General features: G+C 36.9%; 1 protein-coding gene across 4 annotated transcripts in view; it reads right to left on the minus strand.

Moving 5' to 3' along the window:
• LOC128029207 (seizure protein 6) overlaps nt 1–25,924 on the minus strand; it is a 159,736-nt gene that overhangs the window by 74,069 nt on the left and 59,743 nt on the right. For all 4 annotated transcript variants that reach the window (XM_052616831.1, XM_052616833.1, XM_052616830.1 and 1 more), the window contains exons 2-3: nt 6,398–7,138; nt 5,655–5,788 (exon numbers count right to left, since the gene is read on the minus strand). In XM_052616831.1, the coding sequence (XP_052472791.1) occupies nt 5,655–5,788; nt 6,398–7,138 (875 nt within the window). The remainder of the gene's footprint in view (nt 1–5,654; nt 5,789–6,397; nt 7,139–25,924) is intronic.

Genomic DNA, 25,924 nt, shown 5'->3' on the forward strand with positions numbered 1-25,924 from the left:
AGCTCCATTCAACATCAAAAAAAAAATGAATAAAGTGATTATTTAAGGATTTGCATCTAGTGGATGAGGACCAAATTGAGGAACCAAATAAGAGACACAATGAAATTCAACCTTAAATACATTTTGCACCTAATAATGAGCACAATATTCACCGCAATACCCATCCAGCTAGCTCCAAAAAGTTCATTAGAAAGAGTATTTTAAGTAAAAAGAAACAACATTGGTTGTTAGGGAAATAAAGTCCTGAGATCATAATGAAAATAAAAAAGCCTAATTAAAAGAATGGAGTTCGATGGAGGGATGGATGGATGGATGGAGGGATAAGATTGAAACTCCCATGATTCCAATTTTAAATGATTTCCTTTTCTTTATCATAGGCACTGTGCCAATTATGACCACCACCATTTAACACCAAATCAAAAGAAATAAACAGGGTCCTTGAGAAACAAAGAAGAGCCTTACAAAGCAGCCAAAATCTCTTTAAGCGAAACAGTTTGTTAACCTGACTCTTTGAAGGGACCCTGCCAACAGACTTCTGGGTGTTTAACTGTTCAGCTTGACAAATACATTCAAATCAATCTCAGCTATCAGCTCAGGCCGGAGACCAAACTATATTTATTGAACTGTACAGAGGACCCACTTAATCAAGAGCAGTTGAGAGAATCGACCCACAGTCAATATTCATGCACCACCCATGCTTCTGGAGACGAATTATGGATCTCACTCACTGTGGTGGACAGTGGCTTGAGTTTTGACCCATTTACGGCTCAAGGTGCTGTTTAAGCACCCAATCCATATTGCCATATCTACCCATGGAGCTCACTGACTAGAATATCTGTGGGTCCATTTAGGAGAACTATCTGGACTCAGGATGTGTTATCACCACACTGATGAGTCAGCATGAAGGGGACAATTAAAAACACTAAATCGCTCAGGCAGCATGGAGACACAAACCATACTAAGCTGAGCGTTTGGCTGAAGAGCCGGGAATGAATAATACAAAAACAGAAATCTTCAAACTGAAGCAGCTAACTCCATCCATCTGAATGCCAGATGCTTCATTCCTCATGAAATGGCCAAATGGTTGATATTTGAATAACTTCAATGTTACAACTGACAGAAAAGCTGTAGCTGACTAAAATATGATGAACATACTGTACCATTTCTCTCAGGATCTGACACACTTTTTACTAAAGCAATGGTTCATACACAATTGACAAATCTGTCATCATTTACTCACCTTCGAGTCATTTCAAACCTGTATGGCTTTCTTTGTCATGGTCTTGTCATGATCCTGTCTCTATCTCTCTCTGCTTCTCCCTCTGTCTCCCCCTGCTGGTTTTTCCCCTCCTGTCTCCCTCGCTCTTCGCTTATGTGTCACAGCTGTCTTCACTTCTCATTAAGATAATTCCCCCTCCACCTGGTTCTCATCTTGCCTTGTTATTTGGGCTACTTCTACCCTCTCGTTCCCGTGTCTCATTGTCAGATTGTTACTTCCGAATGAAGCCGTTGCATTTGGCGTCCTTGTTAGCAGTTTGTCATGGTCCTGTCCTGTCCTGTCTAGTCGGGGTGAAGTTAGTTGTCTACTATCGCTACCTGTACCTCTCTGTGCTCACCCTTTATACCCCACAGAACCTTACCTGCTGTTCTACGCCGCTACCGCCCCGCACTGCGAGCACCGATCCCCGGCTCTCCCCTGAGCCCAGTCAAAGCCTCCACCTCGCCAGCCTTCTGGTAGTTCCAGCCACGGAGGTTTCCTGTGTTAGTTTAACCCAGCCTTCGGGTCTTCCTTAGTTTTCATCTTTGTACTCCTTTGTTGGATTTTCCTGTGGCTTTCCTTTGTTGGATTAAAGACTGTCATTTTGCCCTCGCATTTGAGTCCCCTCTCTTCAATACCCATCACATTCTTTTGCAGAAAACTTCAAATCACTGAAACGTTTCAAATGGTTTAGTCCGTTTAATGAAAGTCAAAAGAGTCCAAAAACAGCACTGTCCACTATAGAACTTCATTGAATGGAAATTTAATAAGGGCCAGTGCTGTCTTATCTTTTCCAATGTGTCTTCAAAGAATAATATAAAAACTAATGTTTCTGCAGTGAAGTTGTTACCAAGGACTCAAACATTCAAATCCTGCACTGCTATTTCTTGGTTCAGATGTAGATACTCACTTGCCATTGGCTTATTTTTTTCCATTATGTAGATGGGATGACAACAAGGACACACAATTCTGGAGAGGAAAAGTGATGGAAATAACTTGATAAAATGGCTGTACAGATAAACAATGTAGTGAAATTTTTCTCAAGCAATAAGAGATAAATGTACAAGAAGTAGCAATTTTTAATGTGAAATTTCAAGCAACTAGCACACAGACAAAAACTTCTGTACAAAACTTTTGATATCTAAATAAGTTAAGCCTAAGGCTCTATTTTTAAATGTTAAAACACTTTCCCAGTCCTAGCCCAATATGCAGAGATAAAATGTTTGTTTATGCATCCCAACCAGTGGGTCAGCAAATGACGCAAGTTTAGGGTAGAGCAATCCTGTTTGCTCAACCAATGGCTAATCTGAAAGCCTGTGAGAAAAGAGACATTCTTATTTTTGCATTTCCATTTTGTGATGCCCTTGATATACTTCAGCTTTAAATCCAGAGCTTTTTGGTTTAAACATGGTATAATGCTCCTTATTTTTTGTTTAGCAGTACAAAAGCAGTATGTTAGGCCATTTGGTTTTACAAACAGGTTTTATTTTTATAATTAAAATTATAAAAAGTGGTTTGCAGCACAAATAGTCATAATTCTTACTACACTTGTTATTCTTCTAATTATACATCTAAAGCAGCAATATGAATCAGAATGCATTGAAAAATAAAGGTGATAGTTGATAGTTTGAAGCTCTAGGTGTTGGCCTGTACTCCTCAACACCCCAAGATTCAGACTCATTACATTTCCAATGTGCCATCTTGCTCTCTTATTAACTTGGTAATTGTTTACAAGCAGTGATAATACCCAGAGTCATGGCAACTGTCATGGCTGAGTGGACAGAAGTGATCTTCGAGCACCAGGCTGCCATATTAAACATCTACTCTCTGTCCGAAACAGAATTGAGAATGAAGACAAGCTATTTTTTTCTTGCTCTGCCCTAATAGACAAGATATGTCTTGCTTGCGGGCATCATCCCAGGAAAGATCATTACACTAAACTATCCATTAAGGCACTATTACGGTAGGACCTGAAATTCAAGACACTTAAAAACATTTGCTTATTTCTATTTTGTTCTCAATTACGTTATATTTATACTGTCAAGTAGCATCTAATGGAGTGTTTTACAATGTGCATTATTGACAAAAGAAGTGATGTTCTCTCCTGTTCCATCGGAGGATGAATCTTACAAAGTTTAACATATATAGACTATACAGACACTAGGAATGTCAAAAGTTAACACCAAGTCAATGCCCAAATAAATACATTTAGGCATTAAACAAAAAAAATTAAAAAAAAATTAAAAAACAGTGCCTGGTCCCCATTCACTATAGTTATTTAAAAGCAGTTTTATATTAAATATTTTATCATGCAAGAAAGAGAGTTAGTTTGTTGTAAGATATTTGAACTTGCTCAAGCACTTTTGAAAAAAAAAAAAAAAAACACTAAGGAAACATTTATTTAATTAGAAAATAAAGACAGAATGCCATAGTTTTAATTTCATTTGTCAATACACTGTATAGCTATTACTAGGATTGGTGTTTTAACAACCTCAAAAGATGCACCAAACAAGAGGAATCTAGTACTGGAGTAAAAAATGTAATATTTGTAATTACAAATTACATAATTGGGTCAAATAAGCTCAAACTCTGCTTCCATCAATAAAATGATCCTCAGCAAAAAGGATGTTCTGGAGTGCCATTATACAGATGATATTTGAACTCCAGTGAAAGCAAGCACCTTACTTCCTCAGATGACTCATCTCCATCACTGTTGGCCAGTTCAGCAGGATGTAGCTCTCAGGGGAGATGGAGTCTAAAGATCAGTATCAGGGTATAAAAGGAAGAGTGAGGCATGACCTGAGTTCCCTCCGCTGAGCTCAGACTGATGAGGGTTTAGCCATTTGGCCTGGATCAGCAGGTCAGGGCTGTACAGATGATGAGCTCTCTGCCCAGAACAGCCCTCGATACGCAAGGTCAGCAGCCATCCGCCACCACTAATACCTGATTCCCAGAAGAATCCAGCTGGTGAAGGCCATGGCCATCCAGCATGAGCAGGAAGCGAGCGAGCTGAATCAAGTCTTGTTTTTTTTTTTTTTTTTTTTTTTTTGACTGAATGATGGAAATGGTTTAAATGCATTTTTAAGTCCAAGATCCTCACGAGGTCTCAAAACGTGATAGTACAGCATTTAGAGAGGCTTCTGGATCAGAGGAAGGCTTAACCAAGACCAACTGAATAAATTAGGCCTTTAAATCACAGCAAATGCAAAGCAGGTCCTCGCATTGTCTGAATTAAACATTATTTTTGTCTATCAGCCGAAGGATGAGGCAGCATTAATTAAGTTAAGAGTTGCCTGAGAGACAGTTTAACAGGAGGGCATTAAAGAATACCGTAAACAAACAAAAGGAGTGGACAGATAATCCATAAGCAATTAATTAAGGGAAGAACTGTGGCTTCCGCACATATCAGTCACATTGAATAATTGCTGAAAAAGAGAGAGATATTTATATACTGTCCCAGGTTAACAAGTCTGTTCAATGAAAGGAGGAATGAGATGAGACACAAAGCACCCCTCCCTCTCACAGTCCATCTCTCCCTACCAACTAAGATCCCGCAGCAGCTTGCATGATGGCTGACAGTGATTTGGTATGCGTGATATTCACTATTCAAGATATATTAGCTAAACCATCTAGAAGGTCAGGGAGGTAATGGCTATTGTATATTTTATGAAGGTGGCTGCAGTTAATCATGAGGATGAAGGTGATTTTTGTGAGGGGCATACATCATGGTTTTGTTCCAATCCCTGGGGAGCTTCTATGCTGTCTATACTGTCTAAAAAGGCAGTATCAAACAAAAAATTTGCTTGGAATGTATATGACAATAGAGAAATCTGAGTGTAAATGAATAAAGTAAAATAAAATAAAATAAAATAAAATAGGTTAATATTTAGCAAGTTAGGCACACTTTAAGGGCACATCAATAGCAGAATTAAAAAAAAAGAATAAATAGATTATACCTCTGACAGATATTCTCCCAATCCATTCAAATACAACAGCCATTTCTGTCATCTTTTTTACGAACAGCAGCTGCATTTATATGTGACCTTTACACCTAAAACACACTTAAAGCTGAAGGTACAAATTTTTCCATTGCAAAAATGCTTTTTAGAGCCATTTTAAGGTTGATTTTTGGTGCTAGCCAAACATTTCCAGCCAGTTTGGCGGCTACATTGACTTAACCAATAGTGTGAGATTGGGCTGGGTCTATCTATTTGACCGAACTATGGCATACAGGGGGCATTTCTGCAATACCAGAGTGAAAACAATCACTATTTTTCTGTTTGATACTAGAGGCACAGTAAATTACATACTTAACCTTTCAAGAATAAAAGAGCAGAACTGGATTATCGTTTCCAGGGAGTGGGTCAATAACAAAAGCACCGTGTGATGAATTTACCTGAATTTCCACACCATAGCCCAGGTAGACTGTCACGGTGTATGTGCAGTCAACATCTGTATTGTCCCAACTCCTGGCTTGCTGTAGTGTCTCTATGTAGCCTCCCGGCGATGTGAAATTAGTGTTGCATGGAGCTGCATCAGAAAAGGTAGAAGGACAGAGAGAGACAGAAGAGAAAGTGTGCATCAGTAGAAGCGAGCGTTTTCTCATTCTCTTCATCTTACTTCATTGCATTCCCAACAGGGTCAGTTTTCCTGCCCTGCTGTGTAGGAGCATGTGGACAATACAGGTGAAATGGTAGGTGAGTGAATAATGTTTGGTAGCCTTGACATCTTTCTGCTCTTATGGCTCCTTTACCTTCCTCTAGAGCTAAATGCTGCTTTTCGTCAAGAGATATGTTCTCGCTCCATATCAATTCATACACTTGGCCTTAGTTATTAGGGATGTGCAGAATAACATACTTCCATAATAAAACAGTCAGACGGTTGAACAACTAGTTTAAAGTTACAAACATGTAGCCTGAATTCATTTTTTTCAGACCCCAGGATTCATTGCACAAATCTAAGTCCTTTTGTAAGAAGGTGCCAAATAGAGCGGCACAAAACTGTTATGCACTGGCATCTCTAAACCCACATCTTTAGGCACAAGCAGGGCAGGTAAACCTCTGAAGAGCTCTGAATTACACATCAGGAAGCTGTGTAAATATATGTAAATCTAAGTCACGTTGATCGTGTGAATGGTACCTGGCGCCTGCATGGTTGTAATAACCGTTGTGGTGATGATGGTGGAGGTGGTGGTCTCCTCATCCAAATCCCCAGACATTGATGATGCTTTTACTGCAACATCACTTCCTGGAGTGCCATGTTCTACCTTTAGTATTGAGGCCTTTTCTTTGTCTCTTTTCAGCAGGATTGTTGTATCTTTGGGCTCGTTGTTTAAGGTTGGAGAAACATCTCCTCTGTCTGATTGTTTGGAAGCAGGCAGTGTGGATGTGCGCACGTCAGTGGTTGTCACTGACGCTATGGTGATGGACACGGGTGGCTCCTCCATGCTTCTCCTCTGCGTTTCTGCTGAAGGTTTGTGTTGGAAGTTGGGCACGTGTGGCTGGGTGAGGGCGGCGGCTGATGGAGCCAGTGTGGTGGTTCTGGGAACTGCTACATCAGAGAATGGAGGTGCATCCTTGTGTGGGACCAGCTGTGTGGACGGATCCTGGAGGAGATGGGAATTAGAGGATGGCATTGTGGGATGGTGAGCTGCCCCTCCGCTGTCCTGAAAATACTGCTCATGGCTTTGGCCCCGAGGGTCGTAAGGCGGGTAAGGCTTAAAAGGTGGATGGTGGTCGAGGCCACTGTAAGGGGGAGCCGTTGTGAACAGGGGCAGTCCTCGATCTGTGTCCTGTGTGGTGTGATATGGATTGGACCCGTCCTCTGCTTCCAGCTGACCTCCTCTTTGGGTGACTGCTAACCTCCTGTCCATAAAAGAACCTGGAAGAGACAGTCAATACAAGCTTATTATAAAATATACAGTGAGTTTAGAACAGAGTTATCACACCAAAAACATAATTTATGACATTGATTAATGATTTTTGATTGGATATTTTAGTGACGAATTCATCAAACAAACACATTTATTTCTATAGCACTTTTCATATTGACCAAGTGCATTTACATGATAAAATAATATCAGCAACACAAAACCATTTGACATAAAACATAAAACCACACCTAATTCCCCCATAAGCAAATGAAAAAGGATACGTCTCCAAAAGTCACTAAAACACAGAAAATTAATAAGCATAAAGCAACACAGTTGGCTAAACTATTACAAATATTGGTTTGTGTCCATATATACATAGTAATATAATTAGGGCACACTGTTTAGGTGGGGGGACTGTGTCCCACTACTGACAAAAGGCAAGATACACCCCTGGCAAGAAAGCCAGAAAGCATTAAAACAAAGTGAAGTTTCATGGTAAGTAACTTGAGAGATTGTCAATAGAGAGGCGAAAATACTGTTGTGTACCTTTAAAAATGTTAAATCCAATAAAATCCAAGTAACTGAATTAAATTAATAAATATGGCATGAACAATACAGACTACATTTACATTTTCATAAAAAAACTAAAATTAAATGCTGTAAAAAAGTACAATGATGTAGAGCTACAAAATAACTTGGGTGTTCAAATAAATATAGTTGTTTTTAACATATTTCAAAGCCAGGCACCCTACCTTACAACAACTTTACCTTCTATACCACCCAAGGAGAGGAGGACCGTGCAGGTTATAAGTCATGTGACGCTTTGTGGTTCAGCCACATGAAATGGCAAATCATTCAAACTGAGGGGTCAGAACCCCTAGCACATTAACAAAATGGGAAAGTATCTGCTAAATGGATTAAGATTGGAGATTCTTTGAAAACGCTGTGGAACATGTGGAGGAAAAAAGAACTCCTTTAACATAATTGTTCATTTGAATGCTCTCTCTCTTCCCTTTGCCAATAAATAAGTCCAAACCATCATCAGGCGGCATGTCGTAATGAGTGGATTTGAGAACTGTAGCTGTGAAAATGTATCTCCTCTACCTGCACCTGGTGAAATGTAATCAGCCTGCCTTCAGGAGGCTGCAGCGTGCCGGGGAAACTTTTGATTTCACAATGCTTCATTTGCACTCTAATAGCTCTCTTTCTGTTTTACGACTTACTAATAACAATCTGCTTCCAACAACGGAGCCTGGTGTATTTGAAGCACGTTCCCACAAAAGGAAAGGAGAGGATGATATCTCAAACCGAACGGAACTGACAGGCTATTTTTTCTCCTTATCCTATGAAGTGTCAGAGGCAAAAGATACACATCGTTTCGCTGAGCGGTGATGTGTGTTTTATGAGAGATTGACTTCGCTTTGAGGGTAAAAATCACATTGACATCTAACGCATCACTCAGATCCAGGCAAAATGACACATGAGAGACAAAGCAAAGGTTATAAAGTCCTCGATTCCTGTCATCAATTTAGAATTCAGTCATTTGTAGATCAAACCCCCAAAACAAACCAGATTTTTTATTTTTTGATGAGGAAACCAAAATGCAAAATATTGTGAGCTCTTAATGTCAATCAGGGCTTTACTTTATGGTTCATTTATTAGCTGTGTGCTTACATGAGTAATTATGAAATAACTGATGAGTAATTATGAAATTAACTGAAAAATGCGCCTAATGTTACAATGTGAATTGATTTCCATTTCACCCAGAAAACAGGTGAAAGTCTGTATCTTGGGAGATCCTGACTTATACAAAGCTTCTAAAATCACTATGCATATCACACTCAATGTCAAAGGGATTTTCTGTTGAAAAAAAAAAACAGCATTACCAAAACTTAGCAGTGGAAAGTCCCATATAGCCCCTGCACTTCACATAACCCCAGCAGTCCATAGTCCAGGCTCCACTAAAAACTCCAGGCAAGACCAAACAGACGTGGTGCACTGAAGCAGGAGAGTGTTTGATTTGCTCCATTAGTGCTGGTGGAGTATAAACAGAATCTCTCAGACTGACTTCACTGTCTGTTCAAAGGTCCCTCAGAGCTGTGCTCTTCAATGGCTGGATTTGACTTTTAAATGACCATGAGCCTGCCTTAGAAGCTTTTAACACGAACCAGCGGGGGAGTGTGGCCTTTGTTTTTACCCTCTGTTGCATTTTCTCTTAACTTGCAAATAGGTATGTTCACTGAAATCCTAGCACCCTTTATGTCCGAAACACAATGAAGGAAGAATTACTGCAAATAACTGGAGGGAGAACTGGGGTGTCATTCATTTCTATTCAAAAAGTTGCCTTGAGACATCTGTAAAGAAGCATATAATTTTACTAGTCATTATTTATAAGAAGCTTTCATCCAAAGTGACTTACAGTACATATATTACCTGGGCAATCCCTCTAGTGCAATCTGGGTTCTTTGCTGCTTTCACAACCTTCAACAAAAGTGTCCTACTTTTGAGTTTACAAGTTGTCCCCAAGAATTTTTGTACTTTAGGTGTGTCTCAATTCACATAATCATACACTATTCTAGCCACTTTTAGTTCACACTTAATAATTCAAAAAGATTATGTGTGCACTTCAAATGGCCAGATGGTGCACTTGATGAAATGTGGAATGTTGGACATTTCATGCTGCGGGGCGGGGCAATTCATACACTATATAGACTATGAAAATTGTAGAGTCACACTGAAGGCATCAAAGGCTATTTGACCAAGAAGGAGAGTGATGGGGTGCTGCGCCAGATGACCTGGCCTCCACAGTCACCGGACCTGAACCCAATCGAGACGGTTTAGGGGTGAGCTGAACCGCAGCCAGAAGGCAAAAGGGCCAACAATTGCTAAGCATCTCTCGGGGAACTCCTTCAAGACTGTTGGAAGACCATTTCAGGTGACTACCTCTTGAAGCTCATCAAGAGAATGCCAAGAGTGTGCAAAGCAGTAATCAAAGCAAAAGGTGACTTCTTTGAAGAACCTAGAATATGACATATTTTCAGTTGTTTCACACTTTTTTGTTATATATATATATATATATATATATATATATATATATATATATATATATATATATATATATATATATATATATATATAATATTTTAGTTTACAATATAGGGTGCTTTTACTCTCACTATTAACTAGTTGCTTGTTAGCATGCCTGTTTTTAACCTATTGGCTGTTTATTAGTTTTTATAAAGCACTTATTCGGCATGAACATATTCTAATTCTATTCCCCCAATATCTAAACTTAACCACTAACTTACTAACTACAGCATTAATAAGCAGCAAATTAGGAGTTTATTGAGGCAAGTGTCATAGTTAATGGTCTGTTAATAGTGAGAATTGGACCTTAAAATAATTGAACAAGTATTTATTTTGAAATAAAAATGCACATAAAAGAATGTCTATGTGTTTATTACGAGTCAACGGAACAGAAGGCAAAGCAAGGCAAGGCAAGGAAAGTGTATTTATATAGCAAATTTAATACACAATGGTAATTCAGAGTGCTTTACATAAAAGTAAAATAATCATTAAAAATAATCATGTGACTAGTGGGGTAGGGCTGAGAGCTGTGGGAGCGGAGCAAGGCTGGTGGAGTGAAATATAATAAGGAACACCTGCGCCACACACCAGTCTCGAGTCCCATGGAGGAGCTCCGGAAGGATAAAAGGAGGAGTGATGACAGTGCAGGACGAGAGTTGTTGATGTTGTTGTTCTATTATGTTTTATGTGGCAGTCATCCATGAGGGGCTGCTGCTTTTACTTTCAGTTTGTGTTTCTTTATTTGTTTATTAAAGGTTTGATTAAATGTTCACTGGTTCCCGTCTCCTTCTTCCCAATCTACGAACGTTTGTTACCAAAAATAAAAGAGGAAAGGAGAAGAAGGCAGAAAAAGGAGGTAGAAGAAGTTTTAAATTACTAATAAATACTGTGTTAAAATACTTTCTCTAAGCTCAAAGAGCAGCATCTAAGGCCCATCAAGACACAGAGGGGATTCATCTCCCAGAGCTCATGTATCAGCTGTTCAACCAGAGAAGGGATTGTTTAACTTTGACAGTAAAGGTTGACGGGTAGCAGACGGACAGTTTTCTGTAATGTATTTCACATGCCACCCAGCAAATCTTTTACTCAGTTTTTGCCTGCCACTGTTTGCATTGATTAGAGTATAGCCACCTCCATTCAAGGATGTTTGTCTGTCCCAGCCCTAAGTGATTTTTGATAACAGTAAGAAGATGTTGCGGGTACTGTGCTTAGAGAATAAAACAGATGGTGAGAAAAAGGACAGACAGATACAAAGAGAAAACACACACCACAAGCCACAAACCATCTACTGAAAACTGTAAAAAAGAGAAAGACTGCGAGGCAAAGCACTCCCCTTGCCATTGTGTACAGCTAGCATCAATAATGCACCAGAGAAACTAACGCAGCGCCTCCCTCACAGCTATACGTCTGCTCCAGCTCCTTGCGCCTCCACTATGGAGGCAAAAATATCTTAAAAAAAAACCTTCAGGATGGAGCACACTGCCAAGTCTAAGTAACGAAAAGGAAAACAAGTGGGAAAAAAACAAACCAAGATTCACTTCTGCCTGAGCAAGTAAATAGCTTCTCTGACACATCTGACATCACTTATTTAAGGTTGAGCTGCTTAATTTACTAGAAGTGGCAATATAGGAAAATACATAAAATTGCTTAAATCAATCATCACAACACTCTATTTATCTACCTTCACAGCCAAGGTTTCTTCATCTGCTTCCCATAACATGCCATCCTTTTCTTTTATTGTCCTCCATCTCTATCTCTCTCCATCTCCTTCTTTCAGCCAAAGTCACTCCCAGTCGGAGAGATTCAAAGGATCGCCTCAAGAGGCACTTTGATGTTTATCATTGGACTTTTCATTGACTGTAACTAAAAATGGCGCTTATCTTAAACAGACCACGGGATCCTAAATAAACAGAGCTGATTACATTTCTGAGCATTTTTATTCACTGGAAAAATGGTTTGTGGAAAGGCATTTTTTTGGCCAGACAAAATAAGACTGGCTCTACAGGTGATTTTTTAAACCCCATTTTTACTAGGTCAGAATAAAACCAAGCATTCTGGTCCATATATCCAACCATCACCACAACACAAAGATGGTGATAACAAAATGCTTGCTAGAGAACCAAAAACGGTTTAAAATAAGTTTGAATGGTGATCACACCCCCTTTTTCCTTTCATAATATGACATATCTCCACATTTAGCAGGATTTTAAATAAGATATTAAAGTGGAAATTAGTGAAAAGTGGGTGTTTTCACTCCAGATTGAATGAAAGTTTGTTAAAACAATCTCAAAATTAAGATATTAGGTTATTGATTAAGAGTGTACACTGATTAATGAGGCACTTACAATGGAAGCAAACTGATCATTTGTAAATGTAAAAATACTGTTTCAATAGTGTATCCACAAGAGGTAAACAATATTTGTGTTAACATTTTAGTGTAAAAAAACAACAACAACTTTCTATGTGAAGTTACAGACTAATTTGGGGTCGGTAAGATTTCTTTAATACTTTTGAAGATTCTCTATGCTCACATAGTCTGCATTTATTTGTTCAAAAATACCGTAAAACAATAATATTATAAAATATTAATAGAATTTAGAAGAATTGTTTTATAATAATGTATTGTAAAAGTACATTTATTAAAGTGATAGCAAAGCTAAATGTCCAGCAGAAATTAATCCAATCTTGAGTATTAATGATTATGAGGTTTGGAGTGCTGCTTAATATTTAATTGGGAGTTTATATATATATATATATTTTTTAAAGTGAAAGTCGTGACATTTGCCAAGTATGGTTACCCATACTCAGAATTGGTGCGCTGCATTTAACCCATCCAAGTGCACACACACAGCAGTGAGAAGTGAACACACACCCGGAGCAGTGGGCAGCTATAGATCCAGCGCCCGGGGAGCAACTGGGGGTTCAGTCCCTTGCTCAAAGGCACTTACAGCCATGGGTATTGAGGCTGGAAGAGAGCGCTGTACATTCACTCCCCCACCTACAACTCCTGCCAGCACCGAGACTCAAACCGGCAACCTTCAGGTAACTAGTCCTGCTCTCTAACCATTAGGCCACAGCTGCCCAGAGAGGATTCTTTAATGAATATGCAACATTTGGAATTGTTCTGTAGCTTTGCATTTTTTTCTTTTATATCCTCCAAATATTGGTTCTATTTATTTCCATTGTAAATGCCAATTTCCTGAAAAAAGAGAAAGAGGGACTGTGAGAATAATTTTTATGGTAATCAAGATTATCGATTCAACTTTGAACCTGGAATAACTCTTTCAAATCTATATGTAACAACTGCATGCATCAGCTTATCCACACACTTTCTCTCTCTTTCTTTCTCTCTCTCTCTCTCTCTTTCTCTCTCTCTCTTTATCCCCAGAGGAAACTTGAAAGAATGTCACTTCAGTTATGATGAGCCCTTTCAGAGAGCATGAGGGAAATTAAGGGGAGAAGTGAGATGAGGTGGCTACATCACCTCCTAAATTGATTTTCTTTGATTCGTGTCTTCCCCACTAACAATTCAACACTTACACTCCACACACACAAGGCTTCATAATTAATCTATTTGGATGGCAGAGAGCTGCTCACAGACTCCAATTACATGGAGAGGGAGAGATTCAGAGGGGAGTAATCACTTCCACAGCACACTATATTGTCTTCACATACACAAACTGCATTTTTAACTCTTAAATGTAGTTTTCATATGATGTAGCTTTAATATGACTCATTATAAAATGCTTGAATTATTTATCAATATATTTAAGGTTTATCTGTGGCCAGAAAACAATAACAAACCATATATTCAACCCAGAATTATATTCATGCATGTAACTATAGTAGCTAGCTCTGTCACGGTGTTGTTTTTGTTAACTGAAGCAAAACCTAAAACAATAATAATAAAAAAAGGAAATAAAACAAAACTTGAATATTAGATGAAAATCTCATATTTCATGAATAGACAATTTATCATTCAGAAGTTAATTTAAAAACTTCATTATGTGTAATGTTTTCATATCAAGTTGAGTGTTAAATATTATTATTTTTTTAAAATAAACAGTAATTGAATTTAAGTTTGGGCTACAGTTTACCTAAAATAAAATAAAAAATCTATCACGACATTAGCAGCAAATATGCTTTTGTTGTACTGAAAAAAAAGAAGAAGTGAATATTCTTAAAGAAAAAACAATCTTATTATTTGTTATTATTACTTATTATTTATAGTTTGAAACATAAATGATGGCTGAGTAATTCTTGACAGAATGCAAATTCTTTTCACTTACCCCATAGTTAATAGTGCTTACTGTATAGTTATAAACATCAACTAAATGCCATAACAGCTCGTGATTCATTCAAGTTTATGGCTACATCTATAACTACATCTACACTGCTCCATCATTTGTGCAAGATCTAAGACAACACAGAAACAAAGACACCATGGAAAAAGCACACACCATAAAACATACTGGCATTGTCAAATAGTGCCAGTAAAGGATGCATCCAGAGACAACACTCACAGACATTTTAATCTATTAAAGCAAACAATGATGATGTGGAACTTTTTTGGTATGGTAGCAGCCTGAAAAATCCTGTAGCATTGCTCTGACACATTCCAGCACCCTTCGTTATCTTCAACCCCCGTCACACATAATTCAAAGACCCTTTGAAACTTCAAGCTGGGATAGAAAGCGTTCTCTTTCAGCCCTATTCTGTCACAACAGAGAGCAACACAAGTTACTAGGAAAAGCATACAGAGTCGATTTGACATCTTTCCCAATTCATCAGAGATAACAAAGGCAATTTGCGGTACCTGCAAAACACAAAGAAGCCACACAGTCTCCGAACGCAAATAAAATATGATGATAAAGTAATCAGAGCTTTAAAAGGTCTAAGAAAACAACCTATACTGCAGTCTACCAGGGGCCTGGTTTCAGCTGGATGATACACTCAGACTAGAAAGGTGAAAAACAGTTTCCTAGACTCAGTTGGGTATGTTGTGTTTACTTCAGTCAGGATTGTGATTGCTCCAGTCGTTTACATCAGATTGCTTCACAATTGTGATGAAACAAGCTGTTATTTTTAAGCCGATCACATCACTACCTTAAGAAAGACCTGTTGTGAACTGGAAAATGCAGCAGGTTTTTGTTGAGGGTTGAAAATAATGGTGATTGCTGTGGTACTCCAGTAACTTTTAAGTGTATGTGAATGGCTCTAATTTTGAAGCTTTATCTTTACAATTGTTTTACAAAATAAAACAAGCACAACATTTTTTCCAAGGTTACTGGAGAAATCTGGTTGTACACATTCTGTAAGTTGTGAATGTTAATGGTTCTACAATAGCACTTTTTTTTTTTTAAACACAACAATATTATCTAATTTTCTCAAACAGAACTAACTCTTACTATCCTTTGAACTGTAAGTGTTGGGCTGACAACTGAATCTCTGCAGAGCAATAGCTATAAATATACTTAAGTATCACAGTTCTGTCTTCTACCTTGTTCTATGTCTTCATCCATGATTTAGAGCCAAAGACAACTGCTCCACTCTTAACTGTTGTTTCCCCTTGTGACTTCTGGAGATATCTAAGGGTTCACCTGTGCACTATATCTGAAGTAGAGGCTGTGGCCCCTGCTAGACACAGCAGCGCAGGTGCTAGTCCTCTCTACCCGTCCTTTCCTCCATTCTGCACACCACAGTCGAAAGGTCACTCTCACATCTCCATAATGACCAGAGACAAAGAACAAGTAGGGCGGATCAATGCAAGGACACCTGCTATCAGTGGCTGCTTATCGACCGGCAGCCAAGAGGAGCCAGTGATGCACTCAGGCAGGCATCACCTACTCCGTCCCAGCGGAGCAAAAGAGAGGAAGACAGATAGATAGAGCACTACCCAGGCAAGGTATCGATCTCTTCCCCTTTACCATGTGTAAAGACAATCTACAAACCAGAGCAAAAGTGACAAACAGTGTTAACTAGGAACACACAACTTATAAAATTAAGTTGCTGATTTTTTTATTTTTATTATTCACCTACATTATTTGAATGTTCATCATCAAATTAATATTTTGCTCCTGTGTTATGTAGTTCATCTATCTATCTATCTATCTATCTATCTATCTATCTATCTATCTATCTATCTATCTATCTATCTATCTATGCACATTATTGTTGTATAATAATTTGTCATTATATAAATTTGTCATGTTCATAAATACAAATCATTCATAAATTGAGAACAGAACTTTCCAAAATAAAAGTTTTTGTTTAAATAATATACTGTATGTGTGTATACTGTATTTATGTGTATATACAAATATACACACACATGTAATGTATATTTAGAATTGTACATAAATATTAAACATGAATATATATACATATATATGCACAATAAAAATATAGTACAGAATTGTAACATTACTCCAATCTTATTATCTGTAATTACTAACTTTTTCTGTTGAAAATATATTTTTTCTGCAGCTTTTCACAGCTCAGACATTTATTTAATTTTCTATTATGTGAAATTGCATGAAATAATATAGTCATTGTCCATGCTTTTGGATGGTGCCTACAAATTCTTGATCTATTTGGGCAAAACCAAGGAAATGTCTTTGACATTTAATATTAAATATTCAAGAGGATTCCTGTTTTTGATCTTGTGAACACTCTGCTTTTTGTCTGTATCTTAGTAATAATCTTATGTCTTGGCACAAGCATGGCTGTGATACAATAAACAGAATCTGATTCAGTGCTTGGTCATCGCTTACGAAATAGCTTTTCAGACCAACTCCATTGTCCTCCTAAACAGAAACTTCAATGCAGTGATTGATGGGAACGCGTCTTCTGCAAATGCTACAGGTGCTCTCATCTTCCTTGTTAGTTCTTCAAATGGGGAGAGAAAAGAAATTATATTCTTCATTAAACCCCTTTGGTCGGCACTGAATGTCACGGGTTGATTATAATCTGCAGGTAAACTGTGTGTTCATGTTTGCTTTAAGAGGCTTTTTAGCACACAAAACATGCTTTTCCACCTTGATGTGACATCTTGCAGTATTATCGGTGGCATTCCCAAATGAATGTAGGGAATGACTACAAAGAGTAATAAAGCGTGCTGTTCAGGGCTCTTTTCAGAAGCCAAATTGAATCTGTAGGGCTGAAAGGCTTTACCATTATTCCTCCCCTTATTATATGTATTATATTTAGGTCCATATATGTGTGTGTGTGTGTGTGTGTGTACATACATATATATTCATATATATATAAATGTGACGAGTCAGCTGCCTCCTCCCTGATTATCAGGGCACACCTGAAGGAAATGGAGCCGCTGTTTAAAAGCCAAACGCACCTCTCCTCAAGAGACCAGTCTCTTTTCCCCGTACATGTACACTGGTGTCCTCATGGGTCCAGAAGTGTCCTGAAGAGAACCGCACCCGTTTACACGGCCGACACACAAGAACCCCGCAGCATGACGAGGACACCAGATCCCTGTTTGTTTTGGACACTCTCCCCATTTGGCCACTTTTATCCCGTTTTACTTTATTTTCTGTTAATAAAAACCTCTCAGAGGCCTGACACCACGCCCACTGTGTATGTTGTTGGCACACACAGAACTTATTAAAAACTAATATAAAATGTATTAGTTCTAAGTGCAGAGAGATAAATGACTATTAAAAACTCAGCAATTATTAACCACTTCAGTCATTTTAAATAATCAAAGAACATGAAACACTTCTCACCAGTGTCAACCCAGAGTGCGCACATCTTGTAGCCTAATATTGCAACTGATGCAACAGAGGAACAGGATATAAAATATCAGCATCAGACATCATTTTGAGGTACAAGACCTCAATATGTCACATTTCTGAACATGGCAGCCTTGAACAGATCATGGTGAAATTTTGATGTGCTGCCTAAATCAGAAAAAAAATAACTTTCAGGGAGTCGAGGAGTCTGACTGTGTTCACTGAAACCCAAACCAGAAGTGTCCTGACTATAAAGTGTTCATGCACAAGCTTCAGCCAATGAGCATTTTTAGATTACAAGTCAAACAGCTCTGTGTAAGAAAGCTCAAAGGGAAAAGAGATTCCAGCCAGAGTCATTGGTTGGGTCAGAATGGGGAAAAGAAGGAAAACTGGATTTGCTCTGCTGGGGCATACTATACAAATTAAGCCCTTTAGAGGCACTCATGAGGGTCTAAGAAGGGTTTGCATGAGCTGATGCATGAATCAAAGAATGTGGAAACCACATGATTACTATAGCATATTTTTGCATGAATGCTTTCAGCATTTAACATCTAATATGTATCTAATTTGTATGTTTCATGCATTTGCACCATAAAAATATATTTTTTTAGTTACAAATAAAACATATATTCTGTTTCAGTTTTCTACTTTTAAATTTCATGTTTAATTCAATGCATTAATTGCGGTTTCTTTGTAATTATTTGTGAAATTTACAAGCTGTTTCTGTGTGAAAATTGTTTCTACACCATTTTGTGTTGTCTACATGTCATAATGTCACAATAAGGCTATCTATTTGCTCGCACACGAGCAGCTCCGTTTCATCTCAGATGCATTCTGTCTTTGCACTTGCCAAATTCCACATGTAAATAGCAAATCCATCATGGCACGAGCGCAACTGGCTCTTAAAGGGAATGTAAAATGAGACTCTGATTGGTTTATTGCACGTTATGCCCAAAAAACACCAATTACTCATTAAGAGAATAAGGACAACCCGTTTTAGACCATGCGCCCAGGCACGGCAACGGTTTTTACGTCGTTAAAATAGCAAAAGTGGATTTGGACACACCCAGTGCACCTGCGCCATGTGCTTTACACTTTGAATATAGATCGTTAAAATAGTGCCTCCGTCTCTTTCCAGATCATTTAGCCACAATATAAATCTTTTCACAATATGATTATTTACTATCCTTGCTGAATACAAGTATTAATTTCTTTCAAAAACAAAAACAAAAAAAGTAGTGACCCCAGACTTTGTTATATTTTTGGATATATTGTTATAATAAATTTACATTTTGAAAAATGCTGTTTAACTTTTTACTCATCGAAGCAGCACAACTGTTTCCGACATGGATAACAAATCAGCATATTAGAATGATTTCTGAAGGATCGTGACACTGAAGACTGAAGTAACTGCTGATTAAAATTCAGATTTGCATCACAGGAATAAATTATCTTTTAAAGTATACTGAAATAGAAAACCATTATTTTAAATTGTAATAATATTTCACAATGTTATTATTTTTGATCAAATTAATGCTGCTTTGATGAGCATACAGGAATTCCTTAAAAGCATAAAAAGATTTACTGATCTCAAACTTTTGTACAGCAGTGTCGGCTATATCTGAGAACATTTACAGAAAATACTGTTACAGTTGTTACTTAAAAATTTCATGTTTAATTCGGTGTTTTCCTTGACATTTATTTCATTGTATGTGAAATTTACTAGTAATTTCTGGGTAAAACTTATGGGTGAAACTTTTATGGTTTCCCATGTGTACTGTATCTCTTTCCAGATCAGCGAGTTACATTGTTGACAATGCCTGTTCTTCACCACTGAAATGAAGCCCTTGTGTTCTATTTTAATGCTAAACATGCTACTTAACGAGGAAGACGCCCTATTTACACTTCCTGACCAGTCAAAAGATAAAACAATAAACAAAAACAGCAGTGATTAATGGCCCCCTTTCTACACAATTAGCAGGCCCCAAACAAATCACTTTCTTCACCCTCATTCACTCAGCTCATGAATCTCCCTTTGCACCCAGGAGAGTTTTGTTCCAATTTATTTAAACACTTTCTGGAATACAGGTTTTTGTGTTCCTGCTTAAAAACTGCCTTTTGTTTGGATGCAGAAAACATTCACCCTTGAGCAACAGATTAGTAGTGCTGGCTCTTTGTGAGGCTGTACAAAGCCAGAGCAATTAAGGCTCTTCTTCCCCTTAACAAGCTTTAATCCAGACATGCTTTCATTTCATTTCATCTTTCTCTAGCGATGCCAGCAAGACTGAGAGATGCTCCCCTGTGCTTCATATACAGTGCCAATCGGCAGCCGCTGCTCTCAGAGCCTAATCCGTGTCATCTGTGAACTGAAGAATACGGCGTTTCATTAAACCGAGACATCTGATGCACTGAAGTTTTACCACAGAGACTGTCATGGTTATTTCATGCTTTATAGTCAATGTTAAGATTGTTGCTTACATGGTATATTATTCTAAAATGCATGATTTTCAGGGCTTTGTCTAGGAACAATCGCTATCATTGTGCATATATTCCAAAAACGTATTTAGACTAAAGAATATTAGATATTCCCAGAGGTTCCCAGGTGTACAGTACTTTTATATAACACATCATTTTAATATATTTAATATTTCATAAATGCAAAACCGCACTTTGTATTATAGCGAAAACCAAATCATAAGAACTGCAATGCAATTTTCAATCTAATTAGAATAGAACTTTTCATAAATTATGAAATATGATTATCATAATTGTAAATTGTAATGAAATTGTATAGTACGTTTTTTTTTTTTTGCGAGGATGCATTAAACCAATCAAAAATGACAATAAAAACATTTATAATGTTACATAAGATTTCAATTTCAAATAAAAGCGGTTTTTAACCTTTATATTTACTAAACAGCACAAAGGTTTTCACCATTTATGATAAAAAAGATATGATTCTTGATCACCAAATCTGTGTATTAGTGATATAATGATTTCTTAGAGATCATGTGACTCCGAAGACTGGAATAATGACTACTGAAAATGTAGCTTTTCTAATCACATTTACATTAAATTTTAAAATGTATTAAAATTGAAAAGAGTTGAATTATATGTAATATTTCACAATATTACAATTTTTACTGTATTTTTAATAATATAGGCAGCCTTGTTGACCAGAAGACATTTCAAATTTTGATTCGCCTGACCACAGAACAGTTTTCCACTTTTCCACCGTCAATTTTAAATGAGTCTTGGCCCAGAGAAAACGCCTGTGCTTCTGTATCATGTTTAGATACAGTATGGCTTTTTTTTTTACCAATTGAGTTTTAGCCGGCAACGGCGAATGGCACGGTGGATTGTGCTCACCAACAATGTTTTCTGGAAGTATTCCTGAGCCCATGTTGTGATTTCCATTACAGTAGCTTTCCTGTATGTGATTCAGGGCCCGAAGATCACAGGCATCCCGTATGGTTTTCCAGCCTCTCATGAAATCCAAAATGAGAGAATATTTGGCATGACATTTCAAAATGTCTCACTTTCAACATTTGATATGTTATCTATATTCTATTGTGAATAAAATAAAAGTTTTTGTAAACTTGAGATTTGTAAATTATTCCATTCCTTTTTTACTCACAATTTGTACAGTGTCCCAACTTTTTTGGAATCGGGTTTGTACATACATACATACATACATACATAAAGACCAAATTATCAGAGCTATGCTATGCCAACAGTTCAAAAGAACATATATCAATAATATGTTTTCTAGAATAAATATCTGAGAAATTTAAATGAGCTAAATGAGTCTCTGGGATTACAATTTGTTGAATAAACTTATAACACAAAGTCAGCTGTACAAAATATTCAAAATATTTCAGCAATATATTGAATATATTGAATATATATATATATATATATATATATATATATATATATATATATATATATATATATATATATATATATCCCCATTTAAAAGACAGTAAATTCATCCAGGGGTGTATTATGGCTCATGAATTTTAAAAAGATCCTCAAAATTAAATATCTTGTGCACTACATCTACATTTTAGTTTTATATAGTTTAGACAATGTTTTTAAATTGCAGCCTGTGTCAAAGGTTACAGCTCAGCCTCAACAATACCAACATTCTCTACATTTGTGCGCAGTAGGTTTCCGCAAAACACTAGCAGCATATCAATGGAGTGCTGGAACACTTTGCGATGGAATGCAGGCTAATCAGCCTCTTCAGGCAATACACAGGAGGAGACGTTGAATGACATTAGACTCTAATTTCCAGCTGTCATTATCTCATTACTCTGAGAAGGGAAAACAGAAAAACATGATCCAATTTCCCTCCATTCCAGGGTTAAGAATCTCTAACAGATCTTCTGCACTTTCTTTGGACTTTGTATCTGAGGGGCAAATTCACTATACAGTTGCAACACTTGCACATTTCATTTATGGCGATTGCTTATGAAACATTTTCTCTCAGCTAATACTGCAGATCATAATGGGAAGCTCCTAATATGTTCATAAAAATATGAATAAAATAATAAAATTAATAAAAAAGGAACAACATATTGTAGCCCAAATGATGCAATTTAATTGCAATTAATTATACAGATATATTTAACATGACTAAAAAAACTGCTAGGAAAGTAAATTTTGCATTTATTTTGTAAAACTTCTTACTATATCAACCTGCACAATTATTATAAAATTGTAAATGAAAGGAACACTTAATCTTCCATTAAAGAGTGTTTAAGTTTGATCTTTCTGAAAGAATCATTAAAAGAACCAACCAATAGGAGTCATTTGTTTATGAATTAGATTACTCTGGTTGTGGAGTGCTTTTGATTCAGTTAAAAGGAGTCATTTTTTTGTGAATCAAACTACTTTGGTTTCTCTGCATATTTTCGATTTACTGAAAAGAACCGTTTCATAAGATTTATTTGTTTGTGAATCGGATCTCCCTGGTCTCCAGTTTAAATGAGTTGTTTGTTCTTGAATCAAACAAAATTGGTCTTGTCGGCTGTTTTTGATTCACTAAAAATAACTTACATAAAAATCTTTGTGTGTGTGAATCAGGCTACACTGGCTGCACTGTGTGTTTTTGATTCACATAAAAAACAGAGTCATTTGTTCATGAATCAGGCCTCACTGGTTTTTCTGGATGTTTTTCATTCACTAAAATCAAGAAGTTAAAAAGAAAGTCATTTGTTTACGTATCAGACAAATCTACACATTATATTGGTAGATTAATATTGGTAAATTATACAGATGGATGATGGTCCCTCAGCCTGTAAAGGTCAGCAACTCCTGCTTTAGTGAACCAGATACTAAAACAAATGCAGAAAGTCAATAAATGGCACATTCTTAGTGAATCGCCATCTGAAAATGCTAAAGCTATTCATGGATAAAAACACATATGGCCGCATAATTCCTCTCTCCTGTATTTTAGAGTGCAGTTTAGCAAAAAGCCACAATTCACAGCATGTATAACATGATGACTAATGAGAATGTCTACATCTATTCTGTCTTCTTTGGTTTGCATAGGTCTTTGGATTTTGCCAGGTGGGTGGTCCGTGCCACCTGATACCATGTTGCCTCAGTCAGCAAGCTAATTTCCCTTCATTAACAGCTGCTAAAACAGCACTTTACACACTGTACGTGCACTCCTAATTCCAGCTCACTAGCCCGACTCTTTAGAGACTGACAAATAACTGCATCCTAATGGTTCCAATGTGCTCATTTCACATGACCTTTTGTTAATGCCAGGAAACCTAAACGCACATTTGCATGATGCAAGTCATCGCCACTGCTACACTTCCAAGCCTGCCAAATATCTATCACCACGAAACAGCTTTTACTACTGCCTTTAATGAAGATGTCCTACTAAAAATCATCATCTTATATAGAAAGGTGTGTGGCTGTCCTAATCAAGACCAATCAGTATAATCAAACACAGCTGGACTTAAATTAAGGTGTAGAACCATCTCAAGGATATATATATATATATATATATATATATATATATATATATATATATATATATATATATATATATATATATATATAATGAAGTTAAACAGGACTATAAGCACATCCACAAGTGTGGAATAATAGCACAGTCACATATATGCATCAGACTCTGAATTTTGTCTGCAGGTTGTCTTCTTCTTACTCCGTTTCGGTCACAGTCCAGTGGCCAGGCCACAGAGATCAGCGATCAAACTTATATGGTATCTCGCGCTTATGCTTCAATCATTGCCTCTGTAAGAGTTAATGAGTTTATTCAGAGAGGGCTGCCAAAATAGCATTTATGTTTTAATCAGGATTAACAGTGGCATGGGCTCCTGCACTGATTTTTTATTAATCGGTCTCTTTACACTTCATTACCTTCTCCCTGGCTTCCCATCAGAAGCTAATTTCCCCTCCTGAACCCACAACTACACAACAGAGATATTTGTTAGAGGGCTTTAGAGAATATGTTTGGCCTTAAAATCAAATTCAGAGAAAGTCTCTCTGGGATTATAGTTTAGCTCATTTAGTCTCATCATCATCATCATCATCTGTTTTTATTTGGGCATCAGAATTCCACAAAATCAACATAGTAACAACTAACAATCATCAACACAACACAACAGGCGAAACCAAAAAGGATACATGCGCAGATGATCAAGTACATTAAAACAAATAAATAAAACCGTGGATCTGATGCTCAAAAGGAGTAGGCAGAAGCTTAAGCTTATTGACGCCTACCCCCTTTTTTTTACATTTAAACCGTAGGTATCTACTATAATCGATAAGACAGTTGCCACATATTAGTGTTGTCCTATTCCAGTGACAGTACAATCAACAATATTAACTCACAATCATTCTGCTAATTCCAAAAAGAAGAATCTTCAATAAGTACAAAAAAAAACACACACAAAAAAAACTCGCTAGTCACCAATCTTTTAATTTGATCTTTTGTTCCTTACTTGTTATGAGTTCAATACATTTACTGGCCACAATTGTTTATAATTATAAATAGTTTAATTATATTATCTTGATTAACTTATATTATCTTTTTAGTTTGTCAGTCAAAAAAAATACAACATAAATAGATTGCTCTGCAGCTAATTCCATTTCTACACCTAAGGACATTCTTCTGTCCTGTACTTAGACAGTATAACTTGTTTATACTTTGATTTAAATTGATAAATGAATGGGCACTGCTTGAGTTGGGCTCTCAGGTTATTCCAGAGCCTGGCACCACACACAGACACACACATACTTTTCTTCGTCGTTCTGAAAGCCGGTACTTTAAAATGACCATAACCTCTCAAATTGTAACAGCTATCTCTTTTTATGAATAGTTTTTGAATATTTGCAGGTAGTAGGATCCAATTTGCTTTATACATTAATTGTGCAGTATAAAAAACGACTAAGTCCATGAATTTAAGCATATTACTTTGTAAAAACAGTATATTTGTATGTTCTTGGTATCCTACCTTATGAATAACTCTGATTGCTCGTTTTTGGAGAGTTACAAGGGAATGCAGGGAACTCTTATAATTATTACCCCAGACCTCAATTCCATACGTTAAGTATGACAAAATCAGACTGGAATACAATATATACAGCGCCTTGTAATTTAAAACGTACTTAGCTTTGTTTATGATTGCAATATTTTTTGATATCTTCCTTTGTATGTGTCCAATGTGTGATTTCCAGCTCAATTTGTTGTCTATTGTGATTCCCAAGAATTTAATTTCTGTTACTTTTTCTATTTCAATACCATTTATACGTATCAGTAGTTCCGGAGTTTCCTTATAATTGCCAAAAATAATCATTTTTGTTTTACTTAGATTGAGTGACAATTTGTTTAAATCCAGCCATGTTTTAAATTTGGCTAATTCCTGATTAACATCCTTTATAAGTCTATTATAGTTATCGTTGGAATAAAATAAG

The sequence above is a fragment of the Carassius gibelio genome, chromosome A15 (assembly GCF_023724105.1).
Source record: "Carassius gibelio isolate Cgi1373 ecotype wild population from Czech Republic chromosome A15, carGib1.2-hapl.c, whole genome shotgun sequence".
Taxonomy (NCBI): domain Eukaryota; kingdom Metazoa; phylum Chordata; class Actinopteri; order Cypriniformes; family Cyprinidae; genus Carassius; species Carassius gibelio.